Source organism: Salvelinus namaycush, chromosome 25 (assembly GCF_016432855.1).
Source record: "Salvelinus namaycush isolate Seneca chromosome 25, SaNama_1.0, whole genome shotgun sequence".
NCBI classification, from domain to species: domain Eukaryota; kingdom Metazoa; phylum Chordata; class Actinopteri; order Salmoniformes; family Salmonidae; genus Salvelinus; species Salvelinus namaycush.
The window spans coordinates 34,565,803-34,593,622 of record NC_052331.1 but is presented as its reverse complement, the minus strand read 5'-3'; the positions used below and the strand labels follow the sequence as shown (position 1 = coordinate 34,593,622).

The 27,820-nt window shown below is 42.5% G+C and overlaps 1 protein-coding gene across 1 annotated transcript; it reads left to right on the top strand.

Moving 5' to 3' along the window:
• The first annotated feature begins 303 nt into the window (after positions 1-303).
• On the top strand, positions 304-27,820 carry LOC120020629 (mesoderm induction early response protein 1-like). Its single transcript, XM_038964339.1, has 14 exons — positions 304-920; positions 1,180-1,204; positions 1,391-1,530; positions 5,068-5,268; positions 7,767-7,899; positions 11,051-11,115; positions 17,406-17,478; positions 17,617-17,768; positions 18,288-18,369; positions 18,635-18,729; positions 24,341-24,468; positions 25,309-25,439; positions 26,923-27,041; positions 27,474-27,820. The coding sequence occupies exons 1-14, from the start codon at positions 798-800 to the stop codon at positions 27,678-27,680; spliced, it is 1,674 nt and encodes a 557-aa protein (XP_038820267.1). The 5' UTR covers positions 304-797; the 3' UTR covers positions 27,681-27,820.

Here is a 27,820-nt window from a genome sequence, read left to right as displayed (position 1 = left end):
TCTATGTGAAACACTATCAGTATAACATCAAATTATGGTTTGCTATTTTTGGTGATAGCTAAATTACACCAACATTTGTAGCTACATTATTTTTCTTATACTCTCTCGGTAGAATATTGTAAATCAAGATAGTAACCCTAACTCTTACCCTTACACTAACCTTAACCATTTTAAATTCCAACTTCAATGGGGAAGGGACATCCCAAGGATCCCAGATAGCACGGCCTGCAGCACAAGTCTATCCGGGAAATCGCTGACCCCCAGTGTGACCCTACAGGATTTCAAACATGGCGGAGGTAGGACGCAAAGTCCAATAAATATTCGGGAAAATAAGAATGTTTTTAGGTTTATAGAGTTGATTCTGTTGGGTGCACAGGCCCCAAATGAGAAGCGATAAATATGTACTAAAATACGGAGAAGCGATATACATTTTAAAATATTAAACTTGTCTCATTTCCATAAATTCTATTTTGCAAACTTCAGTCTTAGCGATGATGCCTGGCTAGTTAGCGCGATGGCTATGCTAAGCTAGCTACGTAGCTATTGTTGGGAAAGCTTGGCTGACTACGAGCGTTAACGTTACCCACTCGAAAAGGATCAAAGTTCATATTTTCGGATGCTATTGCATTTTTTTTGTTGACCTGGTGGTATTCTGCGTACTGAAAGCGACACTATGTAGCTAAGTAATTATGTGATTAGTTAACTGAGGCAGGGAGCTAGCAAATAACGTTAGCTATCTATCATTCAAAGTGTCCACATTGTGAGAGAACAATCCATTTGATTATCGCTCACTTGAAATGTCTGATTTGACTTGTTTCAATGCTGGCCTGATCGTCAGAGGTCTCCTTGTTACAACCAAAAAAAAACTACTGTCACTGATATACATTTTTACGTCGGCGTTAGCCAACAAGGAGCCAGTCGTAAGTTTCAGGCGCGCTTTTACTTTGCTTTCCATCCACTACCCTACTAACGTTAGCAGACGGATGATCCGTTTACTGTATCGTAGTTCCTATTTATGTTTTTGTTCAGGCCTTTTGTCTGTAGACGACATTGGCCTCGTCCAGAAAACCGCATAATTTACTGAAAGTATCTCTGAACCGAAAAGTTATAGCAAAGTTACAGCTACGTGTGTTGTACTTGTGTATGTGGTTCTGACTAATCTTGGGTGTTTTGTTTTAGCCCTCCGTTGGGAGTACGAGCCCAGGTAAATATTATTGTGTGTTTTATAATGAATGTGCCATTTTTTAAATCCTCATTAGAACATTAACACGTATGAAGAAAAATTGGTCTGAACAAATCCCACTGTCATAATAATATTTTCGTTATTAACCATGAAGCACTATATCATCGACTATCTCCTCTTGAAATTTCCTGGTGTGTTTTTCCTCAGGAGGTTCAGCAGAGGACCGTGAGTTTGATCTTTCAGCAGATATGCTCGTCCACGACTTTGACGACGAACGCACACTGGAAGAGGAGGAGAGGCTCGAGGGAGAGACCAACTTTAGCAATGAGATCGATGACCTTGCCCGGGTGCGTCTCAAAATGATTTCATTTAGTGGTTCGAAAGTTATCCTGGGTTGTATTCATGCACTGGAAGAAGATGAACTGAAACAGGGAGAGACTACCTGAATTTGTCCAAGATGAAACACTTGTTTCTATTTTACGTTGCAAACCTTTTTGCTACAGTATTCATGCTCTAATGAATATGGCTCTGTGAACAGTAACCTGTTAGTTATATACAGAACCAGTCAAAAGTTTGGACACACCTACTCATTAAAGGGTTTGTCTTTATTTGTACATCTTTTACATTGTAGAATAATAGTGAAGACATCAGAACTATGAAACAACACATGGAATCATGTAGTAACCAAAAAAGTGTTAAACAAATCAAAATATTTTTGTTTCTTCAAAGTAGACACCCTTTGCCTTGATGACAGTTTTGCACACTCTTTGCATTCTCTCAACCAGCTTCATAAGGTAGTCACTTGGAATGTTTTTCCAACAGTCTTGATGGCGTTCCCACATACTATATGCTGAGCACTTGTTGGCTGCTTTTTCTTCACTCTGCGGTCCAACTCATCCCAAACCATCTCAATTGGGTTGAGGTCAGGTGATTGTGGAGGCCAGGTCATCTGATGCAGCACTTCATCACTCTCCTTGGTCAAATAGCCCTTACACAGCCTGGAGGTGTGTTTTGGGTCATTGTCCTGTAGAAAAACAAATGATAGTCCCATTAAGCGCAAACCAGATGGAATGGTGTATCGAATTCTAAATGAATCACAGGCAATGTCACCAGCAAAGCACCAACACACCACCTCTATGCTTCATGGTGGGAATCACATGTGGAGATCATCCATTCACCTACTCTCAGGCATGCAAACTAGTCACTATTCAGTGAAATTCGTGACCTACGTGATTCATGTAGATCCGATGAGAAGTTATTTTTTTGGGGGGGGGGGGTTGGATCACTACTGGCTGTATGCGAACGAGTGATGGCGTTTGGAGCAATACTGGCTGTAAGCGAACGAGTGATGGCGTTTGGAGCAATACTGGCTGTATGTGAACGAGTGATGGCGTTTGGAGCAATACTGGCTGTAAGCGAACGAGTGATGCGCGCTTGGAGTAATACTGGCTGTATGTGAACGAGTGATGGCATTTGGATCACTACTGGCTGTATCCAAGGCTCAGCCAGTCGTTCACATAACAGAATGCAGCATGACACTGAAGAGAGAAGAGACAACCAATGTGCTAGTTACAGCATCATCAGCGCGCGCTCTGGAAAGACAGCGGGAGAGTGGAATGGCAGTTTGCCAGTTACAGCAGCGTGTCCCCTGAACGATAACGGGTAGCGTAAGTGAGAAGCCTGACCACGGAGACGGGGGCTAGAAGGTGATGAAGTGTACTTCATGAGCTGTAACCCGAAAAACAACTGGCATTTGTTAAGTTTGTGAGGGAGAAAGTGTGGTGGAACAAGTATTGTTAGCATTGTTAAGTATCTTGCTAGCTGGCTCAAATTCTCCGTTACCTAGCCAGAGAAATGTTGAGCAACCTTATCAAATCAAAGTTAATTTGTCATGTGCGCTGAATACAACCGGTGTAGACCTTACAGTGAAATGCTTACTTACAGGCTCTAACCAATAGTGCAAAAAAGGTATTAGGTGAACAATAGGTAGGTAAAGAAATAAAACAACAGTAAAAAGACAGGCTATATACATTAACGAGGCAATAAAGGTAGCGAGGCTACATACAGACACCGGTTAGTTGGGCTGATTGAGGTAGTATGTAGATATGGTTAAAGTGACTATGCATATATGATGAACAGAGAGTAGCAGTAGCGTAAAGGGGGTGGTAGGTGGGACACAATGCAGATAGCCCGGTTAGCCAATGTGCGGGAGCACTGGTTGGTCGGCCCAATTGTGGTAGTATGTACATGAGTGTATAGTTAAGGTGACTATGCATATATGATAAACAGAGAGTAGCAGCAGCGTAAAAAGAGGGGGGGGGGGAACAGTCTATGGCTGGGGTCTTTGACAATTTTTAGGGCCTTCCTCTGACACCGCCTGGTATAGAGGTCCTGGATGGCAGGCAGCTTAGCCGCAGTGATGTACTGGGCCGTACGCACTACCCTCTGTAGTGCCTTGCGGTCAGAGGCCGAGCAATTGCCGTACCAGGCAGTGATGCAACCAGTCAGGATGCTCTCGATGTTGCAGCTGTAGAACCTTTTGAGGATCTCAGGACCCATGCCATATCTTTTTAGTTTCCTGAGGGGGAATAGGCTTTATCGTGCCCTCTTCACGACTGTCTTGGTGTGTTTGGACCATGTTAGTTTTTTGTTGATGTGGACACCAAGGAACTTGAAGCTCTCAACCTGCTCCACTGCATCCCCGTCGATGAGAATGGGGGTGTGCATTCTCACATAAGTGTTCCTTTTGTCCAGCTGGGAAAGAGCAGTGTGGAGTGCAATAGAGATTGCATCATCTGGGGATCTGTTTGGGCGGTATGCAATTTGGAGTGGGTCTAGGGTTTTTGGGATAATGGTGTTGATGTGAACCATTACCAACCTTTCAAAGCACTTCATGGCTACCGTCGTGAGTGCTACGGGTCTGTAGTAATTTAGGCAGGTTGCTTTTGTGTTCTTGGGCACAGGGACTATGGTGGTCTGCTTGAAACATGTTGGTATTACAGACTCAATCAGGGACATGTTGAAAATGTCAGTGAAGACACCTGCCAGTTGGTCAGCGCATGCCCGGAGCACACGTCCTGGTAATCCGTCAGGCCCCACAGCCTCGTGTGTTGACCTGTTTAAAGGTCTTACTCACGTCGACCAACTTAACTGATCATATAATTTAGTTTATGGTGTGAAAATTAGCTGGCTAATAAAGTCACACAGCTAACGTTAGCTAGCTAACGTTACAACATCAGATGCGCAAATGTTAGTAACCTGACCAATTCGCTATAGTATTCACTGGTATACGACTCCATGCCGTATATAATGTTATCAAGTTATAATGCGTTAGTTGCTTACCGGACACTGGGAATCTGTGTGAAATGTTAACTAGCTAACAAACTAACCACTATCTGTGAACTAATGTTTTCCCTCTACAGTATGTGGTTAATTTTCGTAATGAGAGAATTAGGGGAAAATGAGGCATTGCTTGTTAAACAAGTGGATTCAGGGATGAAGTGTAGCTGGAGCTGGTTTAAGCTGGATGCTACCATGTATTCTCTCCCTGAAAGAGATCAATTATGCCAACAAAGGGTATCATGTAAAATATATATTTTGATTTGTATAACACTGTTTTGGTTACTACATGATTCCATATGTGTTATTTCATAGTTTTGATGTTTTCACTATTATTCTACCATGTAGAAAATAGTAAAAAATAAAGAAAAACCCTTGAATGAGTAGGTGTGTCCAAACTTTTGACTGCTACTGTATATATAGACTATTTGAACCCTATTATTGCAAAGTTTTACCAGTGATTTATGTTAGTCTGTTTTTAAGTGTAATCCACTAAATTCAGTGTGTAACAAAAGGGATTTTTTGTTGTTCCATTTGCGCCATAGGAGGGAGAGATGCCCATTCATGAGTTGTTGAGTATGTATGGATGTGGCGGCGGTTCACCAGCAGATGGAGAGGAGGAAGAAGAGGAGGAGGAGGAAGACTTTGAGGACGAAGAGGAGTTGGAGGATGAGGAAGAGGAGGAAGAGGACGATCTGGACAATGATGAAAGCAGTAGAAACACTGGCGAGCTGAAGAGGAATAAGGTGGGTGCCATGAATCTCCAGAAATAACAGGATATCAACCAACACAGTCATAAAGAAGGAATGCTTGTTTGCACCTTACTGTTCTAATGTGACTGTTATAAAGCTCCACTACATATTATACAGTTGACCCATTCAGTCAGAAATGTGTAGTTGTTGCTGATAGATACATCTAGTCAGCGTTGATGATGATGCCGCTGTTTCATACATGAGTATTGAATGTTGATTTTGTTGTTTTTTAAAGGGTAGGATGTCCAATCAAAACACATCTTTTGACCAATGGGTAATATAATGTTAGTTATATACATAATCTAAATAAAAAAAACAATGGTCCAAACCTCATGTCGTAATCCGTTCAAAAGTGATTGGAGTTTTTAGCCTTGTAGAATGGCCAAAATTGGGGTGACTAAATCAATGGAGGCCAGAAAAACAAATTAGTCAAAAATCAGGAAAATAGCATTGTATCACGTAGGCTGGATGCTGTGCTACAATTAAGGCTAACTGACAGGCTCACCGTTGAACTCCTCTTTCTTCTCAAACCCAGAGGATATAAAACATTTGCGGTAAGATGGATATCGATTTTGAGACATGATGTAGTATTTTTATATTTTAGTATACACTTCATATTAATGGTATTTTTTTTGTGTGTGTAAAATTTCTCACAAAAACAAGCATACCTCTGTCAACAGAGCTTGGTGCTTATTATCGGATCTCGGGGAAAAATAAACGCCCTCACTGTCAACTGTGTTTATTTTCAGCAAATAATGAATGGATGAACATAAGATTCAACAACTGAGACATAAATTGAACAAGTTCCACAGACATGTGACTAAAATAAATGGAATAATGTGTCCCTGAACAAAGGGGGGGTCAAAATCAAAAGTAACAGTCAGTATCTGGTGTGGCCACCAGCCTCATTAAGTACTGCAGTGAATCTCCTCCTCGTGGACTGCACCAGATTTGCCAGTTCTTGCAGTGAGATGTTACCCCACTCTTCCACCAAGGCACCTGCAAGTTCTGGGGGTAATGGCCTTAGCCCTCATCCTCCGATCCAACAGGTCCCAGACGTGTTCAATGGGATTGAGATCCGGGCTCTTCGCTGGCCATGGCAGAACACTGACATTCCTGTCTTGCAGGAAATCACGCACAGAACGAGCAGTATGGCTGGTGGCTTTGTCATGCTGGAAGGTCATGTCCGGATGAGCCTGCAGGAAGGGTACCACATGAGCGAGGAGGATGTTACAGAGGATGTCTTCCCTGTAATGCACAGCATTGAGATTGCCTGCAATGACAACAAGCTCAGTGCAGTGAGTGCTGTGCAGTGCTGTGACACACCGCCCCAGACCATGACGGACCATCCACCTCCAAATTGATCCCGCTCCAGAGTACAGGCCTTGGTGTAACGCTCATTCCTTCGACGATAAACACAAATCCGACCATCACCCCTGGTGAGACAAAACCGAGACTTGTCAGTGAAGAGCACTTTTTGCCTGTCCTGTCTGGTCTAGCGACGGTGGAATTGTACCTATAGGCGACGTTGTTGCCGGTGATATCTGGTGAGGACCTGCCTTACAACAAGCCCTCAGTCCAGCCTCTCTCAGCCTATTTTGGACAGTCTAAGCACTGATGGAGGGATTGTGCATTCCTGGTGTAACTCGGGCAGTTGTTGTTGCCATCCTGTACCTGTCCCGCAGGTGTGATGTTCGGATGTACCGATCCTGTGCAGGTGTTGTTACACGTGGTCTGCCACCGCGAGGACGATTAGCTGTCAGTCCTATCTCCCTGTAGCGCAGTCTTAGGCTTCTCACAGTACGGACATTGCAATTTATTGCCCTGGCCACATCTGCAGGCCTCATGCCTCCTTGCAACATGCCTAAGGCACGTTCACGCAGATGAGCAGGGACCCTGGGCATCTTCCTTTTGTGTTTTTCAGAGTCAGTAGAAAGGCCTCTCTAGTGTCATAACTGTGACCTTAATTGCCTACCGTCTGTAAGCTGTTAGTGTCTTAACGACCGTTCCACAGGTGCATGTTCATTAATTGTTTATGGTTCAACAAGCATGGGAAACAGTGTTTAAACCCTTTACAATGAAGATCTGTGAAGCTATTTGGAGTTTTATGAATTATCTTTGAAAGACAGGGTCCTGAAAAGGGATGTTTCTTTTTTTGCAGAGTCTTGGTAAAATGTGTTTTATAACATAAAAAAAAACAAGCTGGCGCCCACCCAGAAAAATTACTTTGTGTGGAGGTGCTGACTAACGGCGAATAAACTATATCATTTGTTGCACTCTCCATATATAAACTCCCATTTATTGGGTAAATCACCAACGTTTCGGCATCACTGCCTTCTTCAATGCCTTTTTTATAGTTTATAACAAAAGGAAGGGAAAGTGTTTTCTCCCACTCTGGGCAGAGTGGGTGGACACCCTGCAAAGGGGCTTCTTTGAATGTACCATTGGGGGAAAAAATTGTGTGTAATGCTTTGGGGTGTGTGTGTGTTCAGACTGAGAGGGTGAAGATCTCGTCAGGAATGGGGAACGAGAACCAGTTGTCCTGCGAGGGTCGCACGCGCTCCGTCAAATCCCACGGCACGGCAGAGCTGATACGCGGATCACAGACGCTCAAGTACTTTGAAAGTATGCACCTTTGCTTCCATCACGAGACACGCTTTTTATATTGGATTGTTTGTGAGATCTTTTTTTACATTGCCTTCAAAAAGTATTCCCTTTGAATTATTCCACATTTTGTTGTTACAGCCTGAATTCAAAATGGACTAAATAGATTTTCACCCATCTACACACAATACCCCATAATGACAAAGTGAAAACGTGTTTCTAGAAATGTTGGTAAATGTATTGAAAATGAAGTACATGAAGTACCAGTCAAAAGTTTGGACACACCTACTCATTCAAGGGTTTTTTCTTTATTATTTTACTATTTTCTACATTGTACAATAATAGTGAAGACATCAAAACTATGAAATAACACATATGGAATCATGTAGCAACCAAAAAAGTGTTATACAAATCAAAATATATATTTTTTATTTTAGATTCTTCAAAGTAGCCACCCGTTGCCTTGACAGCGTTGCAGACTCTTGGCATTCTCTCAACCAGCTTCATGAGGTAGTCACCTGGAATGCATTTCAATTAACAGGTGTGCCTTAAGTTCATTTGTGGGATTTCTTTCCTTAATGTGTTTGAGACATTTTCAGTTATGTTGTGACAAGGTAGGGTTGGTATACAGAAGATGGCCCTAGTTGGCAAAAGACCAAGTCCATATTATGGCAAGAACAGCTAAAATAAGCAAAGTGAAATGACAATCCATCATTACTTTAAGACATGAAGGTCAGTCAATACGGAAAATGTCAAGAACTTTGAAAGTAACTTCAAGAGCAGTCGCAAAAACCATCAAGCACTATGATGAAACAGGCTCTCATGAGGACTGCCACAGGGAAGGAAGACCCAGAGTTACCTCTGCTGCAGAGGATAAGTTCTTTAAAGTTACCAGCCTTAGAAATTGGCAATTAACTCCACCTCAGATTGCACCTCAGAGTTCAAGTAAAACACATCTCAACATCAATTGTTCAGAAGAGACCGCGTGAATCAGGCCTTCATGGTTGAATTGCTGCAAAGACACCACTACTAAAGGACACCAATAATATTAAGAAGAGACTTGATGGGACGAAGACACATGAGCAATGGACATTAGACCGGTGGAAATCTGTCCTTTGGTCTGATGAGTCCAAATTTGAGATTTTTGGTTTCAACCGCCTGGTCTTTGTGAGACGCAGAGTAGGTGAACGGATGATCTCCACGTGTGGTTCCCACCGTGAAGCATGGAGGTGGAGGTGTGGGGGTACTTTGCTGATGACACTGTCTGCCTTGAATTTTAAATACAATTACAAACTTAACCAGCATGGCTACCACAGCATTCTGCAACAATACGCCTTCCCATCTGGTTTGGGTTGGTTTGGGCTTAGTCCCACTATCATTTGTTTTTCAACAGGACAATGACCTAAAACACACCTCCAGGCTGTATATGGGCTATTTGACCAAGAAAGAGAGTGATGGAGTGCTGCATCAGATGACTTGGCCTCCACAATCACCTGACCTCAAACCAATTGAGACAGTTTGGGATGAGTTGGACCGCAGAGTGAAGGAAAAGCAGCCAACATGTGCTTAGCATATGTTGGAACTCCTTCAAGACTGTTGAAAATGCATTCCAGGTGACTACCTCATGAAGCTGGTTGAGAGAATGCCAAGAGTGTGCAAGGCTGTCATCAAGGCAAGGGGTGGCTACTTTGAAAAATCTAAAATATATTTGTTTAACACTTTTTTTGGGGTTCTACATTATATATTCCATATGTGTTATTTCATAGTTTTGATGTCTTCACTATTATAATACAATGTAGAAACTAGTAAAAATAAAGACAAACCCTTGAATGAGTAGGTGTGTACAAACTTTTGACTGGTACTATAAGTATTCACTCCCCTTACTCTGTACATGTTAGAATCACCTTTGGCAGTGATTGCAGCTAAGAGTCTTTTGGGGTCTCTAAGAGCTTTGTACACATGGATTGTACAGTATTTGCACATTATTATTTTTAAAATTCTTCAAGCTCTGTCAAGTTGGTTGTTGATCATTGCTAGAAATCCATTTTCAAGTCTTGCTATAGATTTTCAAGACATTTTAAGTCAAAACTGTAACAATTAGGCCACTCAGGAACATTCAATGTCATCTTGGTATGCAACTCCGGTGTATATTTGGCCTTTGGTTTTAGGTTATTGACCTGCTGAAAGGTGAATTTTTCTACCAGAGTCTGTTGGAAAGCAGACAAACAGGTTCTCCTCTGGGATTTTGCCTGTGCTTAGCTCTGTTCCGTTTCTTTTTATCCTAGAAAACTCCCTAGTCCTTGCTGATGACAAGCATACCTATAACATGATGCAGCCACCACTATGCTTGAAAATATGGAGAGTGGTACACCGTGATGTTGTTAGATTTTCCCCTAACATGGCCCTTTGTATTCAGGACATAAAGTACATTTTTGTGCCACATTTTTTTGCAGTTTTACTGTAGTGCCTTATAGCAAACTTTTTTTTTTTATTCTGTATAATATTCCTTTTCACTCATGTAGGTTAGTATTGTGGAGTTACTATAGTGTTGCTGATCCATCCTCAGTTTTCTCCTATCACAGCCATTAAACTATGTAACATGTTTTAGTCACTATTGGCCTCATGGTGAAATCTCTGAGCGATTTCCTTCCTCTTCGGCAACTGAGTTAGGATGGACGTCTATCTTTGTAGTGACTGGATGTATTGATACTCCATCCAAAGTGTAATCAATAACTTCACTATGCTCAAAGGGATATTCAATGTCTGCTTTATTTATTTTTTACTCATCTCCCTGGTCTTTGTAGTTGAATCTGCAACTTATGTGAATTCTTAAGCCGATTTTTCTTCACTCCTGAACTTATTTAAGATTACTGTAACAAAGGGATTGAATACTTATTGACTCCAGACATTTCAGCTTTTCATTTGTTATTCATTTGTAAAAGAAATCTAAACATAATTCCACTTTGACATTATGGGGTATTGTGTGTTGGCCAGTGACACAATTTCAATTTAAGCCATTTAAAATTCAGGCTGTAAGACAACAAAATTTGGAAAAAGTCAAAAGGGTGTGAATACTTTCTGAAGACACTTTATGCATTTTAACCCAGTGGTTGAAAATGAGAACTGATGTGTGGAAAAGGTGACAGAGTCAAACTGCCAAATGTTGTTTCAGATAAGGATGCAGAGGAAGAGTCAGAAGAAGATGAAAATTATGTCCCTTCTGAGGATTGGAAAAAGGTAAATATATTGTTTAATCATTCGTTAGATATGGTAGTTCCAGTGGCGATTTTTAGCATGTAAATCTCGATGTGGCGAACTCAACTTTTTTGTTTTTAGATGCATGCCAGCAAAGCCACTACACCAATGTTCCCACCTAATTTTTTTCGGGCACTGAGCAAATTTCAGATCTACTGACGGCAAACTTAAACGTTGTGAAAATCCTGTGGAACTTCCAGTGCGCGTTTACTGTGAACACTGAGGCTGTAGCCGCTTTAAGTTAGTTTTAACAGTGGTCAAGTAGGCTACTGTGGTTATTTGATCATAATGTAGGTCTACCAGAGTGGCCTACTATTAAAAAATGATGTCCTGATGCCTCGTATGGAATACAGTACGACAAAAGGAGTCTGTATTGAAAACATTCCAACGGCAATCCCTAGCTGCTGGGCTTGCTAAGGCCTTGCCCTGGGGGTCTGCTGTACTGTTGTTACTCTGGACTTAACCTAACACACCTGAAGACAATATTGAATGTTTCTCTAAGCTGAGTGGGGTGTGTTGGGTTAGAGCGATACAGGGCTGTGGACCCCTAGAGACAGGATGGGGCAACTCCTCTATATTGTGTGCAAGTAAAAAGAGCTCTACAGTACCATGAGATTAATTATATGGAGGATTTGCTGTTTGTCTGTTATTATATATTTGAGGTGTATGTGTTTTTTTTTATTTATTTTTTTGTACTGTTGTTTCCAAGCCTTTCCCTTGGGAATAAAAAAAGGGGGGGGGGGGGATTGTTGGGAAATTTAAGTCATGTACTAGACTGGTGGGGGTCGGGCGTGCAGGCGGCTTGGGCTGGCTGGGCGTTCTGGCTGAAATTTGATATCGAGGATGTCGTAATAAAAACTATGTTTTTTTTCTTTTTGGAGTCCATTTGTTAGGCTATTGGTTAAAGGAGCAACACATTATTGATTATTGAATGACCTTTGATCTAGTTCAGTCTTATCAATCACTTAAACATATTTAATAATGATCTCTTACTAAGCTTGATGACTGTGGGCATTTTTGCTTACTTTTTGTTGTTCTAAATAGAGATGGCATATTGGATTGTGTGGAAATGCAGAAAATTAGCTTTAGAGGGCCAATACAATTCTGGGGGGGACCCCCAGACCCACCGCCAGGTTATGTCCCCCCCACTTCTAAAACCAAAGTTGCGCCCCTGCTGCATCTGATGTTCAGTCTTAGCAGAGGGAGAGAGCAGCATCCCTCCACTCTCCTTTTCCTCCACTGACACTGAGGGACAGAGAGGGACACCGTCTTCCAGTTGTGGTGAAACTTTCTGCCTCATGCAAAAGTCATGGTTTTAAACGTTTTGAAATCTCAAGTATCACATTTGCTGTAGCCTTCTTTTATGCCTGCTACATTACTGCAGACACGCTAATCTGAGCCATCCGATTGGCCAGCGTTAGTCCTATAGTGCACTTGATTTGCTCTCCGGGCTGGCCGAGAAGGCAGAGTTTGTACATTTGACACATGAAATGGTTCAAAATGGCAATAGTTGCTTACCCGGTGCGCAGGGCAGCTGAATCGGATGCACCTACCGAAAACAGCCCGAGACACATACAAATAGGAACACAAGGCTTTATCGTTGTTTGTTTTTACATAAATGTTTGGCTATCGACTAGGAATGCCTTGGAGATCGAACAGTTGGTGTCCACTGCTCTAGAAAGTTGCGTGAAGTTCAATCTCGTGCTTCTCTATGGGCTAATACAGTTGAAGTCGAAAGTTTACATACACCTTAGCCAAATACATTTAAACTCAGTTTTTCCACAATTCCTGTCATTTATTCCTAGTAAAAATTCACTGTCTTAGGTCAGTTAGGATCACCACTTTATTTTAAGAATGTGAAATGTCAGAATAATAGTAGAGAGAATGATTTCTTTCAGCTTTTATTTCTTTCATCACATTCCCAGTGGGTCAGAAGTTTACATACACACACACAATTAGTATTTGGTAGCATTGCCTTTTAAATTGTTTAACTTGGGTCAAATGTTTCGGGTAGCCTTCCACAAGCTTCCCACAATAAGTGGGGTGAATTTTGGCCCATTCCTCCTGACAGAGCTGGTGTAACTGAGTCAGGTTTGTAGCCCTCCCTGCTCGCACACGCTTTTTCAGTTCTGCCCACAAATTTTCTATAGGATTGAGGTCAGGGCTTTGTGATGGCCACTCCAATACCTTGACTTTGTTGTCCTTAAGCCATTTTGCCGCAACTTTGGAAGTATGCTTGGGGTCATTGTCATTTGGAAGACCCATTTGCAACCAAGCTTTAACTTGCTGACTGATGTCTTGAGATGTTGCTTCAATATATCCACATAATTGTCCTTCCTCATGATGCCATGTATTTTGTGAAGTGTACCAGTCCCTCCTGCAGCAAAGCACCCCCACAACATGATGCTGCCACCCTTGTGCTTCATGGTTGGGATGGTGTTCTTTGGCTTGCACGCCTCCCCCTTTTTCCTCCAAACATAACGATGGTCATTATGGCCAAACAGTTCTATTTTTGTTTCATCAGACAAGAGGACATTTGTCCAAAAAGTACGATCATTGTCCCCATGTGCAGTTGCAAACTGTAGTCGGTTGCTTTTTTAGGGTGGTTTTGGAGCAGTGGCTTCTTCCTTGCTGAGCGGCCTTTCTGGTTATGTCAATATAGGACCCGTTTTACTGTGGATATAGATACTTCTGTACCCGTTTCCTCCAGCATCTTCACAAGGTCCTTTGCTGTTGTTCTGTTGAAATACATCCACAGGTACACCTCCAATTGACTCAAATAATGTGAATTAGCTTATCAGAAGCTTCTAAAGCCATGACATCATTTTATGGAATTTTCCAAGCTGTTTAAAGGCACAGTCAACTTAGTGTATGTAAACTTCTGACCCACTGGAATTGTGATGCAGTGAATTATAAGTGAAATAATCTGTCTGTAAACAATTGTTGGAGAAATGACTTGTGTCATACACAAAGTAGATGTCCTAACTGACTTGCCAAATCTATAGTTTGCTAACAAGAAATTTGTGGAGTGGTTTAAAAACAAGTTTTAATGACTCCAACCTAAGTGTATGTAAACTTCCAACCTGCGTGCCCGTGGGCAGATTAGAGGGAACATTGCATGACACAACACTAAACAATACAGTATTTGCACTTTAACAGTGACACATGTTGCCCACAAACTGTTAGGGCCTACATAAAGCTGTCCCAACAGCGGAGCTTTCTTTTCAGCACCATGGAGTGAATCCTTACCACTGTTACACCTGGCTATCAGAGGAGCCTTGTCTGGCAGCGAAACAGTTCATTCAGCCTCATTTACTGCGTTTAATAAAAGATAGCTGATTTGGCTGACTGGCTTAATTATATATGGTTTCTACTGACTCCTTGTGGATTTGTGTAACTCGGTAAAAAACGCATTCTCTTTCAATTATAATGAATGTCGACATGAGTTTTGACTTTTGAACAATACACAAACATTACATTTATTTTTCAGTCGATTCATAATGTTTGTTCTTGTCATTAACACTTACAGTACCAGTCAAAAATTTGGACACACCAATTTTCTACATTGTAGAATAACAAGGCACACCTGTTAATTGAAATGCGTTCCAGGTGACTACCTCATGAAGCTGGTTGAGAGAATGCCAAGAGTGAGCAAAGCTGTCAAGGCAAAGGGTGGCTACTTTGAAGAATCTCAAATATATTTCTTTAGCACTTTATTCTTTTTGATGTCTTCACTATTATTCTACAATGTAAAAAATAAAGAAAAACCCTTGAATGAGGTAGGTGTGTCCAAATGTTTGACTGGTGCTGTAGCTCTTAATTATAAGCAAGTGCAAGCAAAAGGAGCTGCGACGAGGTAGGCCATCGTTCAGCACTTTCAAAATGGACACCGACCAGAGATTCAGATGGGTGTTCAGATAAATTCAGCAAGATGTTGAGAACGAAACTTTACTCTGTAAGACATCACAGAGGAAGAGCGCAAGAAAGATGTGAATAGCCTACCATTAACTATTTTATTAGGGCTATGTTTTTGTTTTTTTTAAATAAGGAAAATACAATCACAAGGATACACTTTAATAGACAGAATACCAACGCACAGACAGCGTATTGCGCCAACAAAACAACCCTTGCATTGTCAACTGGAATTACACGGGTCTACTAAACTTTTTGTAGAAGAATAATTACAAAAAAATGAATGTGAAGAGACTGTCACATTATATGGTATCCCCTCGTGGAGAAAAGCACATGAGCAAATTTAAGAAACAATGAAATGCATCATTCCAACATGACCTAAAAAGATAAATAAGATACTGATTAAGACATTAATGAGCACGTGAAGCCGGACATAGTCGATATGCCTATTTATTCAGCCCTTTTGAAATGGACAGCGAAGGAATTCAGAACATGGGCCGTTCTTACAGTATTCTCCCTGTACACCAAGTCAGAACCAATAGGATAAATAACGGCGGCATATAAGCAGACAATGAAAGCTCTTACAATATTCGATGATGACATTTCTCGAAAACAGGCTATAGGGCTACATGTTCAACCACCAAGTCAGAACAGTAAGCTAAGTCCTGAGGGGGTGCGGGACCAAATTCTTAGGGTGAAACGCATGGGCTACTAACAGCTTACTACACAACATACACTTAGTATTACTTTCTTAGCTACAGTATACATATCTCCCTGGCATATTACATCATTGATGCAGCAGTATACAAGACATAGTTTTGGACTCACTGTTTATGGCCCATAGTGTGAATGTTTGTTATTTTAAGCTTGGAAAAGAGATCGTTTCAGACCGATGTTTTAAATCCTTCAACCCAGACTTGGACCACACACCCTCTCCACCAAATAGCAGGCAGGGGAAGCACAATAGTTATTGCTTTGCAATGCTTGCAGTTAGCCACTGATTCCTTGCAAACCACTCATTGTTGAATTAGCTATTTCCAACTTGTGTAATGTTTATGGTCGATGAGCACCGGGCCGTTTTATCTATAATGAACAAAAATATAAATGCAAAGTATTGGTCCCGTGCTTCATGAGCTGAAATGAAAGATCCCCGAAATGTTCCATACGCACAAAAAGCTTATTTTTCTCAAATTTTGTGCAGAAATTTGTTCACATCCCTGTTAGTGATATTTTCTACTTTGCCAAAATAATCCATCCACCTGAACGGTGTGGCATATCAAGAAGCTGATTAAACAGCATGATCATTACACAGGTGCACCTCGTGCTGGGGACAATAAAATGCCGCTCTAAAATGTGCAGTTGTGACAACAACAAAAAATGCTACAGATGTCTCAAGTTTTGAGGGAGCGTGCAATTGGCATGCTGACTGCAGGAATGTTCACCAGAGCTGTTGCCAGAGAATTGAATGTTCCTTTCTCTACCATAAGCCACCTCCACCATCGTTTTAGAGAATTTGGCAGTACGTCCAACTGGCCTCACAACCGCAGACCACGTGTAACCACAACAACCCAGGACCTCCATATCCGGCTTCTTCACCTGCGGAATCGTCTGAGACCAGCCAATATTTCTGTCTGTAATGAAAAGCTTTTTGTTTGGAAAAAGGTGGGCCTAGGCCCACCCAAGGCTGCACCCCTGCTCATGGATTAGGGCCTAATGAATTTATTTCAAATGACTGTTTTCCTTAAATGAACCGTAACTCAGTAAAATTGTTGCATGCTGTGTCCATCTTTTTTTTCAGTATATAATTACTAAGGATTTGCCAGTAGATTGTCGACGTGATTCATGATGACTGCTTGTTTAACTTGCTAGCTATCAAAACTACGGTAGATATTACGTGACTTTATATCATTTTATCTGTGGCCAATGACGGTGAGCCACCTTGGACGGGCATGTAATGTAAATCTATGGCAGCACCCAAAGGGGCTTGAACTGCCTAGCTCTCCCTGTAGGTTCTGCAGTGATGTAGTGTGCCCATGGGTGACAGAACATTGAGCGAATCACGGGTGCAACTAGAGAAGATTACCAACGCCTACGCTGTGTGCTTTCGCTGGCTGCCCCTCCAACACAGAAAGCACTGAGCTAGGCTGAAACACCTGCATTTTGGTGCTGCTTTACTCAAGAGACCGTGTTTGTATGCGGCTATATTAACTCAAGGGATTATTTCATTTTAGCTAAACAGGTGGGGCTCTGCCCTGAATGATGGGTCGCAACTGGGTAGTTCTAGCCTTAAAGACATGCTATTCATTTGAAGCACACTTTTGATTTGTGAAACTAAATAAAGTGTGTTTTGATCTGGACAGGAAATCATGGTTGGGTCCATGTATCAGGCTGAAACACCGCCTGGCCTTTGTAAATATAAAGACTATGAGAAAGGTAAGGCATTCTGTTTGCAATTGCGATGCACTAATTGAGTTGAATTGAAAAATATCTTCCAATCACAGAGGTAAATAGGAAATAAAATGACTTTCTCTCTGCTTTCCCCCCTCTCGCTCCTTTTTCCTCTCCTTCCAGTATATGAAAACGATGACCAGCTTTTATGGGACCCCGAGTTCCTTCCCGAGGGCAAGGTTGTGGAGTTTTTATCTCAGGCGTCAACACGAACAGGAGAGGAGAAAGGAGTGGATGCCATCCCCGAGGGATCCCATATCAAAGACAATGAGCAGGTATGAAGACCACCACAGTCGAGCAGATCAGTGTTCAAACAGACTGGCGTCCAGAGTTGTGTTCAGTTAGCCTGGAGGCAGTTTGTTAATGCAATATTCGCTCAGAAATTGTGCGACGGGTTTGATTGGTTCTCTCTCAGGTTTGTTTTTTCCTCGGGGGTTGAGAGCACATAGTTTTGGATTTGAAAATCCCACCATTGTAATGGAAGAGGGTGGCGCTCGGGGGGGCTTTGTGTGGCTGTCAGTGTTGGAGTGAGAAAGACAGAGGAGAGTCAACCAGTAAAAGTACAGCCCCCTTCATTGTTGACGCATTGTGCCGCATTATCAAAGAGCCATTCCAGACTCTGAAGTCAGGATGACTTTGAGGGTTAGGTATTACTTGTTTTCATATCTAGTACCTCCATATTTCACTGTTTTCAAAATGCCACCTGCTGAACACAAGCCATTACCATAAAGACTGTAGTATGCACTTTTGTCTGTAACCGTCTTCTTTACAATTTCAATGTTGTCTTTCCACAGGCACTTTATGAGTTGGTCAGGTGTGAATTTGACACCGAGGAAGCTTTAAGAAGACTGAAGTTTAATGTGAAGGCAGCTAGAGGTAACACCTGCAGTGAACTAGGGTTGACTTTCGCTCTTGATTTCACTCATATCTGGCATATTTTCTCTCAATATCTAACCAGTCATGTTTGGTGTATTTGAAGTATTTTGATGATAAAAGCTGTCCTTGACTTATATGGGTCCTGGCTTGTGTCTGTGTTTTGTTGATGGCGTCCGGGACCTGTAACATGGTCGTAGTTGTATTATATTTTATGTGAACGGAGCAGTGGTTGTGGTACTTAATAACCCTTTGCCCTCTGTCACAGAAGAGCTGTCTGTGTGGACAGAAGACGAATGTAGATATTTTGAGCAAGGACTAAAAGGTTATGGGAAAGACTTTCATTCAATACAAGCCAACAAGGTAAGCTATGTCTGTCTTATACAGTGCTTCCCCTATATTAATTTAGCAGCGGCAGGCCTCCGAAGCTGAATCATTGCCGCCACTCCAAAATATATATAAAACACACAGTGCATTCGGAAAGTTTTCAGACCCCTTGACTTTTTCTACATTTTGTTACGTTACAGCCTTATTCTAAAATTTCCTCATCAATCTACACACAATACCCTATAATGATTAATAAAAAACAGAAATACCTTATTTACGTAAGTATTCAGACCCTTTGCTATGAGACTCGTAATTGAGCTCAGGTGCATTCTGTTTCCATTGATCATCCTTGAGATGTTTCTACAACTTGATTGGAGTCTATGATTTAGAAAGGCACACACCTGTCTATATAAGGTCCCACAGTTGACAGTGCATGTCAGAGCAAAAACCAAGCCATGAGGTTGAAGAAATTGAGCTCTGAGACAGGATTGGACCGAGGCACAGATCTGGGGAAGGGTACCAAAACATGTCTGCAGCATTCAAGGTCCCCAAGAACACGGTGGCCTCCATCATTCGTAAATGGAAGAAGTTTGGAACCACCAAGACTCTTCCTAGAGCTGTCCGCCTGCCAAACTGAGAAATCAGGGGAGAAGGGCCTTGGTCAGGGAAGGTGACCATGAACCCAATGGTCCGTTTGACAGAGCTCGAGGGTTCCTCTGTGGAGATGGGAGAACCTTCCAGAAGGACAACCATCACTGTAGCACTCCACTAATCAGGCCTTTATGGTAGAGCGACAAGACGGAAGACACTCCTCAGTAAAAAGCACATGACAGCCCGCTTGGAGTTTGCTAAAAGGCACCTAAATGATTCTGACTATGAGAAACAAGATTCTCTGGTCTGATGAAACCAAGATTGAACTCCTAGGCTTGAAAGCCAAGCGTCACATCTGGAGGAAACCTGGCACCATCCCTACAGTGAAGCATGGTGGTGGCAGCATCATGCTGTGGGGAGGTTTTTCAGTGGCAGGGACTGGGAGACTAGTCAGGATCGAGGGAAAGATGAATGGAGCAAAGTACAGAGAGATCTTTGATGAAAACCTGCTCCAGAGCGCTCATGACCTCAGACTGGGGCGAAAGTTCACCTTCCAACAGGACAACAACCCTAAGCACACAGCCAAGACAATACAGGAGTGGCTATGGGGGCAAGTCTCTGAATGTCCTTGAGTGGCATAGCCAGAGTCCGGACTTGAACCTGATCGAACATCTCTGGAAAGACCTGAAAATAGCTGTGCAGTGACTCTCCCATCCAACCTGACAGAGCTTGAGAGGATCTGCAGAGAAGAATGGGAGGAACTCCCCAAGTACATGTGTGCCAAGTAGAGGTCGACTAATTTACCGATTTAATCGGCCAATTAAAAAAAATATATATATATTTGTAATAATGACAATTACAACAATACTGAATGAACAATGAACACTTATTTTAACTTAATATAATACATAAATAAATTTAGTCTCAAATAATGAAACATGTTCAATTTGGTTTAAATAATGCAAAAACATGTTGACTGTACCTACCTTTTGAAATGTGGTTACAGGATTTAGAGAATGTAACACATATGGAAAAGATTATATGCAATACCTCCAATAGAAGTCCAATGTTTTACAGAATATGGCAGCCGATACTGGATAAATGGTCTAGTCCCGCTTCATAATTGGTTTGATGATCTGCTGCTACTCTGTGCTGTACTCCACTCAATATTTATTTTTGGCCTAACTACACTGCTTGTAATTACTATATGCCTTCTTATACGTGTACCACCTAATAGGATTTTGTTTTATTTTGTGTATGTGTGAGTTCAGTTTTGTTTTGTCCTCTAAATTGGCCATCCCATTCAACAGTGCAGTGAATGTCAATGTTTGTATCGCTGTCTTTTTAAAAATTGTTTTTTATTGGAAAATAATAAACATATTATAAACAAACAAATAAATAATACAAAAACAGTGTTGGAGAAGAAAGTAAAAGTGCAATATGTGCCATGTAAAAAAGCTAATGTTTAAGTTCCTTGCTCAGAACATGAGAACATATGAAAGCTGGTGGTTCCTTTTAACATGAGTCTTCAATATTCCCAGTTAAGAAGTTTTAGGTTGTAGTTATTATAGGAATTATGACGCGTGAACTAATTATCTCTATACCATTTGTATTTCATATACCTTTGACTATTGGATGTTCTTATAGGCACTTTACTATTGCCAGCCTAATCTCGGGAGTTGATAGGCTTGAAGTCATAAACAGCGCTGTGCTTCAGCCATTGCTAAGAGTTGCTGGCAAACGCAGTAAAGTACTGTTTGAATGAATGCTTACGAGCCTGCTGCTGCCTACCATCGCTCAGTCAGACGGCTCTATCAAATCATAGACTTAATTATAATACACTGCTCAAAAAAATAAAGGGAACACTTAAACAACACAATGTAACTCCAAGTCAATCACACTTCTGTGAAATCAAACTGTCCACTTAGGAAGCAACACTGATTGACAATAAATTTCACATGCTGTTGTGCAAATGGAATAGACAAAAGGTGGAAATTTATAGGCAATTAGCAAGACACCCCCAATAAAGGAGTGGTTCTGCAGGTGGTGACCACAGACCACTTCTCAGTTCCTATGCTTCCTGGCTGATGTTTTGGTCACTTTTGAATGCTGGTGGTGCTTTCACTCTAGTGGTAGCATGAGACGGAGTCTACAACCCACACAAGTGGCTCAGGTAGTGCAACGCATCCAGGATGGCACATCAATGTGAGCTGTGGCAAGAAGGTTTGCTGTGTCTGTCAGCGTAGTGTCCAGAGCATGGAGGCGCTACCAGGAGACAGGCCAGTACATCAGGAGACGTGGAGGAGGCCGTAGGAGGGCAACAACCCAGCAGCAGGACCGCTACCTCCGCCTTTGTGCAAGGAGGAGCAGGAGGAGCACTGCCAGAGCCCTGCAAAATGACCTCCAGCAGGCCACAAATGTGCATGTGTCTGCTCAAACGGTCAGAAACAGACTCCATGAGGGTGGTATGAGGGCCCGACGTCCACAGGTGGGGGTTGTGCTTACAGCCCAACACCGTACAGGACGTTTGGCATTTGCCAGAGAACACCAAGATTGGCAAATTCACCACAGGCGCCCTGTGCTCTTCACAGATGAAAGCAGGTTCACACTGAGCACATGTGACAGACGTGACAGAGTCTGGAGACGCCGTGGAGAACGTTCTGCTGCCTGCAACATCCTCCAGCACCGGTTTGGCGGTGGGTCAGTCATGGTGTGGGGTGGCATTTCTTTGGGGGGCCGCACAGCCCTCCATGTGCTCGCCAGAGGTAGCCTGACTGCCATTAGGTACCGAGATGAGATCCTCAGACCCCTTGTGAGACCATATGCTGGTGCGGTTGGCCCTGCGTTCCTCCTAATGCAAGACAATGCTAGACCTCATGTGGCTGGAGTGTCAGCAGTTCCTGCAAGAGGAAGGCATTGATGCTATGGACTGGCCCGCCCGTTCCCCAGACCTGAATCCAATTGAGCACATCTGGGACATCATGTCTCGCTCCATCCACCAACGCCACGTTGCACCACAGACTGTCCAGGAGTTGGCGGATGCTTTAGTCCAGGTCTGGGAGGAGATCCCTCAGGAGACCATCCGCCACCTCATCAGGAGCATGCCCAGGCTTTGTAGGGAGGTCATACAGGCACGTGGAGGCCACACACACTACTGAGCCTCATTTTGACTTGTTTTAAGGACATTACATCAAAGTTGGATAAGCCTGTAGTGTGGTTTTCCACTTTAATTTTGAGTGTGACTCCAAATCCAGACCTCCATGGGTTAATAAATTTGATTTCCATTGATAATTTTTGTGTGATTTTGTTGTCAGCACATTCAACTATGTAAAGAAAAAAGTATTTAATAAGAATATTTCATTCATTCAGATCTAGGATGTGTTATTTTAGTGTTCCCTTTATTTTTTTGAGCAGTGTATAATAACACACAGAAATAGGAGCCTTTGGTCATTAATATGGTCAAATCCAGAAACTATCATTTCGAAAACAAAACGTTTATTCTTTCAGTGAAATACGGAACCGTTCCGTATTTTATCGAACGGGTGGCAACCCTAAATCTAAATATTGCTGTTACATTGCACAACCTTCAATGTTATGTCATAATTATGTAAAATTCTGGCAAATTAATTACGATCTTTGTTAGGAAGAAATGGTCTTCACACAGTTCGCAACGAGCCAGGTGGCCCAAACTGCTGTATATACCCTGACTCTGCTTGCACTGAGCACAAGAGAAGTGACACAATTTTCCTAGTTAATATTACCTGCTAACATTAATTTCTTTTAGCTAAATATGCAGGTTTAAAAAATATATACTTCTGTGTATTGATTTTAAGAAAGGCATTGATGTTCATGGTTATGTACATTTGTGCAACGATTGTGCTTTTTTTCGCGAATGCGCCATCACCCGTTTCGCGAAGTTGAAGTAGGCTGTGATTTGATGATAAATTAACAAACACCGCATTGATTATTGCAACGCAGGACAAGCTAGTTAACCTAGTAATATCATCAACCATGTGTAGTTAACTAGTGATTATGTGAAGATTGATTGTTTTTTAAGACAAGTTTAATGCTAGCTAGCAACTTACCTTGACTCCTTGCAGCCACAAGGTCCTTTTGATGCTGCACTCGCGTAACAGGTGGTCAGCCTGCCACGCAGTCTCCTCGTGAATTGCAATGTAATCGACGTCCAAAAAGGCCGATTTACCGATAATAAAAACTTGAAATCGGCCATAATTAATCGGCCGTGCCGATTTAATCGGTAGACCTCTAGTGCCAAGTGTGTAGCGTCATACCCAAGAAGACTCGAGGTTGTATCGCTGTCAAAGGTGCTTCAACAAAGTACTGAGTAAAGGTTCTGAATACCTATGTAAATGTGATATTTCAGGATTTGTATTTTTTTCCAAAATGTGCAAAAAATTCTAAACCTGTTTTTGCTTTTTCATTATGGGGAATTGTGTGTAGATTGAGGGGATCTTTTTTTTTTTTGAATCCATTTTTGAATTAAACTAACGTAACAAAATGTGGAAGTCATAGGGTCTGCATGCTTTCCGGATGCACTGTATATATTTATTTTTTGAAAATGTCTCTGCTCATTGCAAAATGTGTAGAATTGCTGGAAATTAGCTTTAAAACGGCAAGACCACGACATTGGCCATGCCCACTACCAAGTCCCTCCCCCACTAACTTTTCCACCGCTGCTGAAAATAATCCAAGGGGAAACACTGTATTATATATCAGATTGTATTAAATACTATGGTATCTGATTTAAAAAGTATGTTTATTTTCAGAATATTTATCTTCATGTTGATTTAGCATGTGTTTTGAAGCGACCAGGGTGGGGTCAGTTCCATTTTAACCTCCAACTCTCGTGAGGATTTGAAATTCAGTTCATGAATTGAAAAGCAAAAAAAAAAAAAGGCTTGTTTTTTCAATTCACATATTGCATTTCGACTCATCCCTCGTAGACTTGACTGGGGAGTTGAAATTGAATTGAGTTTAACGCTGGAAGGCGATGGTAATAATGTCTCTCGTTGTCTGCTGATATTACATTTTTCAGGTGAGAACTAGGTCAGTAGGAGAATGTGTGGCCTTTTATTACATGTGGAAGAAGTCTGAGCGTTATGATTTCTTTGCACAGCAAAGCAGGCTGGGGAAAAGGAAATACAGCCTTCACCCTGGGGTCACGTAAGTCTCTTTTCACCAGACCAAGCTAATTGTTTTGAATATTGAGTTCCGTCCACAACTGTCTTATTTGTATAACATGTTTTTTTTATATATAAAAATTATATATATTTTAGATTTTTGCTTACCTGATTCTGAAATGTATTTTGAAACGGCAATCAGCAGTAGACAAAGTAAAGCGTACTCCCCGCCCCGGTAAAAAGCTGAGGGATGGAGCTGAAGAAATGTAACCCCTCTCAAATTCATAGACCGAGCTACACATGCAAGCTGACCATCCATGATACCAGATGTATAGTTCTAACCATGTTTTGAGGCTATACAGTGTTTGGTTACATTGTTTTCAAACATTGGAGTTAAACAAGCTTATATTTGGGGTTCTGGTGCGGTATGACTGTTGATCATCGGTTATATTCTTCAAAAATCAATGTGTACATATCATTAATTTATAAGTCCAAAAAACGATGTAGCGATGTAGCAACAAAAATATTATTTGAAATGAAATGTAACTTGTCATGAATGGGTATTCCCTGTGACCAATACACACTCAGTATGTGTGATCACCTTTGTTTTGGGAACCATAGCTACTGTTGACACTATGTTCCAGGGGTGTGAATTTAATACCCTGTTATCACGATCTTGCTAAGCTGATCTGTACTATGCGGGCTTGGACGTTTCTTTTCACATGGTCCTGGAGGCGTAACCAGGCCAGCCTAGTATGGCTTAGTAGTGTGAACAGGGTATGCATGTGGTGTGATTAGTGTAAGGGCTAAACTGGCAGGCTGTAGTTAGTGCTGACTGAATTGTTTAAAATAATGTTATTTATCTTATCCCTGTGTGTCTCAGGGACTACATGGACCGGCTGCTGGACGAGACGGAGAGCGCCACGTCCAGCCGGGGGGCCTCGCCCCCTCCCACCACCTCCAACAGCAGCACCAGCCACTCTGAGAGGGAGGACGGCAGTAGCAGCCACAATGGTAAGGGAACACACACAATCCCTGAGCAATTGTGGAGGGGAGAAATACACTCAGGGAACATCAGTTCAAGGAGCTACATGAAATGCTGTTACAATGACTGAGAACATTTCTCATGTGAATTCTAGTGGAGACCCTTGTGTGCCTCTATATTGACAGTACCTTACATGATTCATGACGTCTCAGCTCACTCGGTTTATCTTTCCTCCAACAGGTTTAGTGAGTCACAGCTCTTTATCTTTCCTCCAACAGGTTTAGTGAGTCACAGCTCTTTCTTTCCTCCAACAGGTTTAGTGAGTCACAGCTCTTTCTTTCCTCCAACAGGTTTAGTGAGTCACAGCTCTATCTTTCCTCCAACAGGTTTAGTGAGTCACAGCTCTATCTTTCCTCCAACAGGTTTAGTGAGTCACAGCTCTTTATCTTTCCTCCAACAGGTTTAGTGAGTCACAGCTCTATCTTTCCTCCAACAGGTTTAGTGAGTCACAGCTCTATCTTTCCTCCAACAGGTTTAGTGAGTCACAGCTCTTTATCTTTCCTCCAACAGGTTTAGTGAGTCACAGCTCTATCTTTCCTCCAACAGGTTTAGTGAGTCACAGCTCTATCTTTCCTCCAACAGGTTTAGTGAGTCACAGCGCTCTATCTTTCCTCCAACAGGTTTAGTGAGTCACAGCTCTTTATCTTTCCTCCAACAGGTTTAGTGAGTCACAGCTCTTTATCTTTCCTCCAACAGGTTTAGTGAGTCACAGCTCTTTATCTTTCCTCCAACAGGTTTAGTGAGTCACAGCTCTATCTTTCCTCCAACAGGTTTAGTGAGTCACAGCTCTTTATCTTTCCTCCAACAGGTTTAGTGAGTCACAGCTCTTTATCTTTCCTCCAACAGGTTTAGTGAGTCACAGCTCTTTATCTTTCCTCCAACAGGTTTAGTGAGTCACAGCTCTTTATCTTTCCTCCAACAGGTTTAGTGAGTCACAGCTCTTTATCTTTCCTCCAACAGGTTTAGTGAGTCACAGCTCTTTATCTTTCCTCCAACAGGTTTAGTGAGTCACAGCTCTTTATCTTTCCTCCAACAGGTTTAGTGAGTCACAGCTCTTTATCTTTCCTCCAACAGGTTTAGTGAGTCACAGCTCTTTATCTTTCCTCCAACAGGTTTAGTGAGTCACAGCTCTTTATCTTTCCTCCAACAGGTTTAGTGAGTCACAGCTCTTTATCTTTCCTCCAACAGGTTTAGTGAGTCACAGCTCTTTATCTTTCCTCCAACAGGTTTAGTGAGTCACAGCTCTTTATCTTTCCTCCAACAGGTTTAGTGAGTCACAGCTCTTTATCTTTCCTCCAACAGGTTTAGTGAGTCACAGCTCTTTATCTTTCCTCCAACAGGTTTAGTGAGTCACAGCTCTTTATCTTTCCTCCAACAGGTTTAGTGAGTCACAGCTCTTTATCTTTCCTCCAACAGGTTTAGTGAGTCACAGCTCTATCTTTCCTCCAACAGGTTTAGTGAGTCACAACTTGAGCTCGGGAGAAGCTTCCCAATCATCCACGGTGGCGAACGACGTCAAAGCAGAATCCGTCCAGTTCAACGGGCTCACTCCCCCCCACCCCTCTCTGGATGTTCCTCACACTGCCCCCCACCCCTCTCTGGATGTTCCTCACACTGCCCCCCACCCCTCTCTGGATGTTCTCCCTCCTCACCCCACTCTGGATGTTCTCCCTCCTCACCCCTCTCTGGATGTTCTCCCTCCCCCCAATGCCACCCACCCCTCTCTGGATGTTCTCCCTACTCACACTGCCCCCCACCCCTCTCTGGATGTTCTCCCTCCTCACACTGCCCCCCACCCACCTCTGGATGTTCTCCCTCCTCACACTGCCCCCCACCCATCTCTGGAGGCTCTCCCTCCTCCCACTGCCCCCCACCCATCTCTGGAGGCTCTCCCTCCTCCCACTGCCCCCCACCCATCTCTGGAGGCTCTCCCTCCTCCCACTGCCCCCCACCCATCTCTGGAGGCTCTCCCTCCTCCCACTGCCCCCCACCCATCTCTGGAGGCTCTCCCTCCTCCCACCACCTCGGACAAAGAGTCCAGCAGCTGCGAGGCAGTGGTCGCCACTCCCAGTCACGACAGGAATGGCTCCCTGGAGCCCCACTGTGGCAACGGTCACTACGATGACATGCCGGCCAAGAGGTGCCGGACAGAGGCGGAGCCACCAGAACCCTCCAGAACATTGACGACCCTCCAGCAAGAGAACAAATGATAATGATGACCCCTTCTCAGAGAGGTCAAAGCGCACAGAACCAAACCTAAATAAAAAATAACATGGTGGTATTCATTAGTGCACACCGCAGCAAAACGTTTTGCAACAGAAAAATAAAACTAGATTTTCTTTTTGGACAA

Coding starts and splice junctions, on each gene's coding strand:
- LOC120020629 (XM_038964339.1), top strand. CDS start 798: ATGTCTGATTTGACTTGTTTCAATGCTGGCCTGATCGTCAGAGGTCTC. Junction 1,531..5,067: donor AGATCGATGACCTTGCCCGG/GTGCGTCTCAAA, acceptor TTTGCGCCATAG/GAGGGAGAGATGCCCATTCA. Junction 24,469..25,308: donor AGCCTTCACCCTGGGGTCAC/GTAAGTCTCTTT, acceptor TGTGTGTCTCAG/GGACTACATGGACCGGCTGC.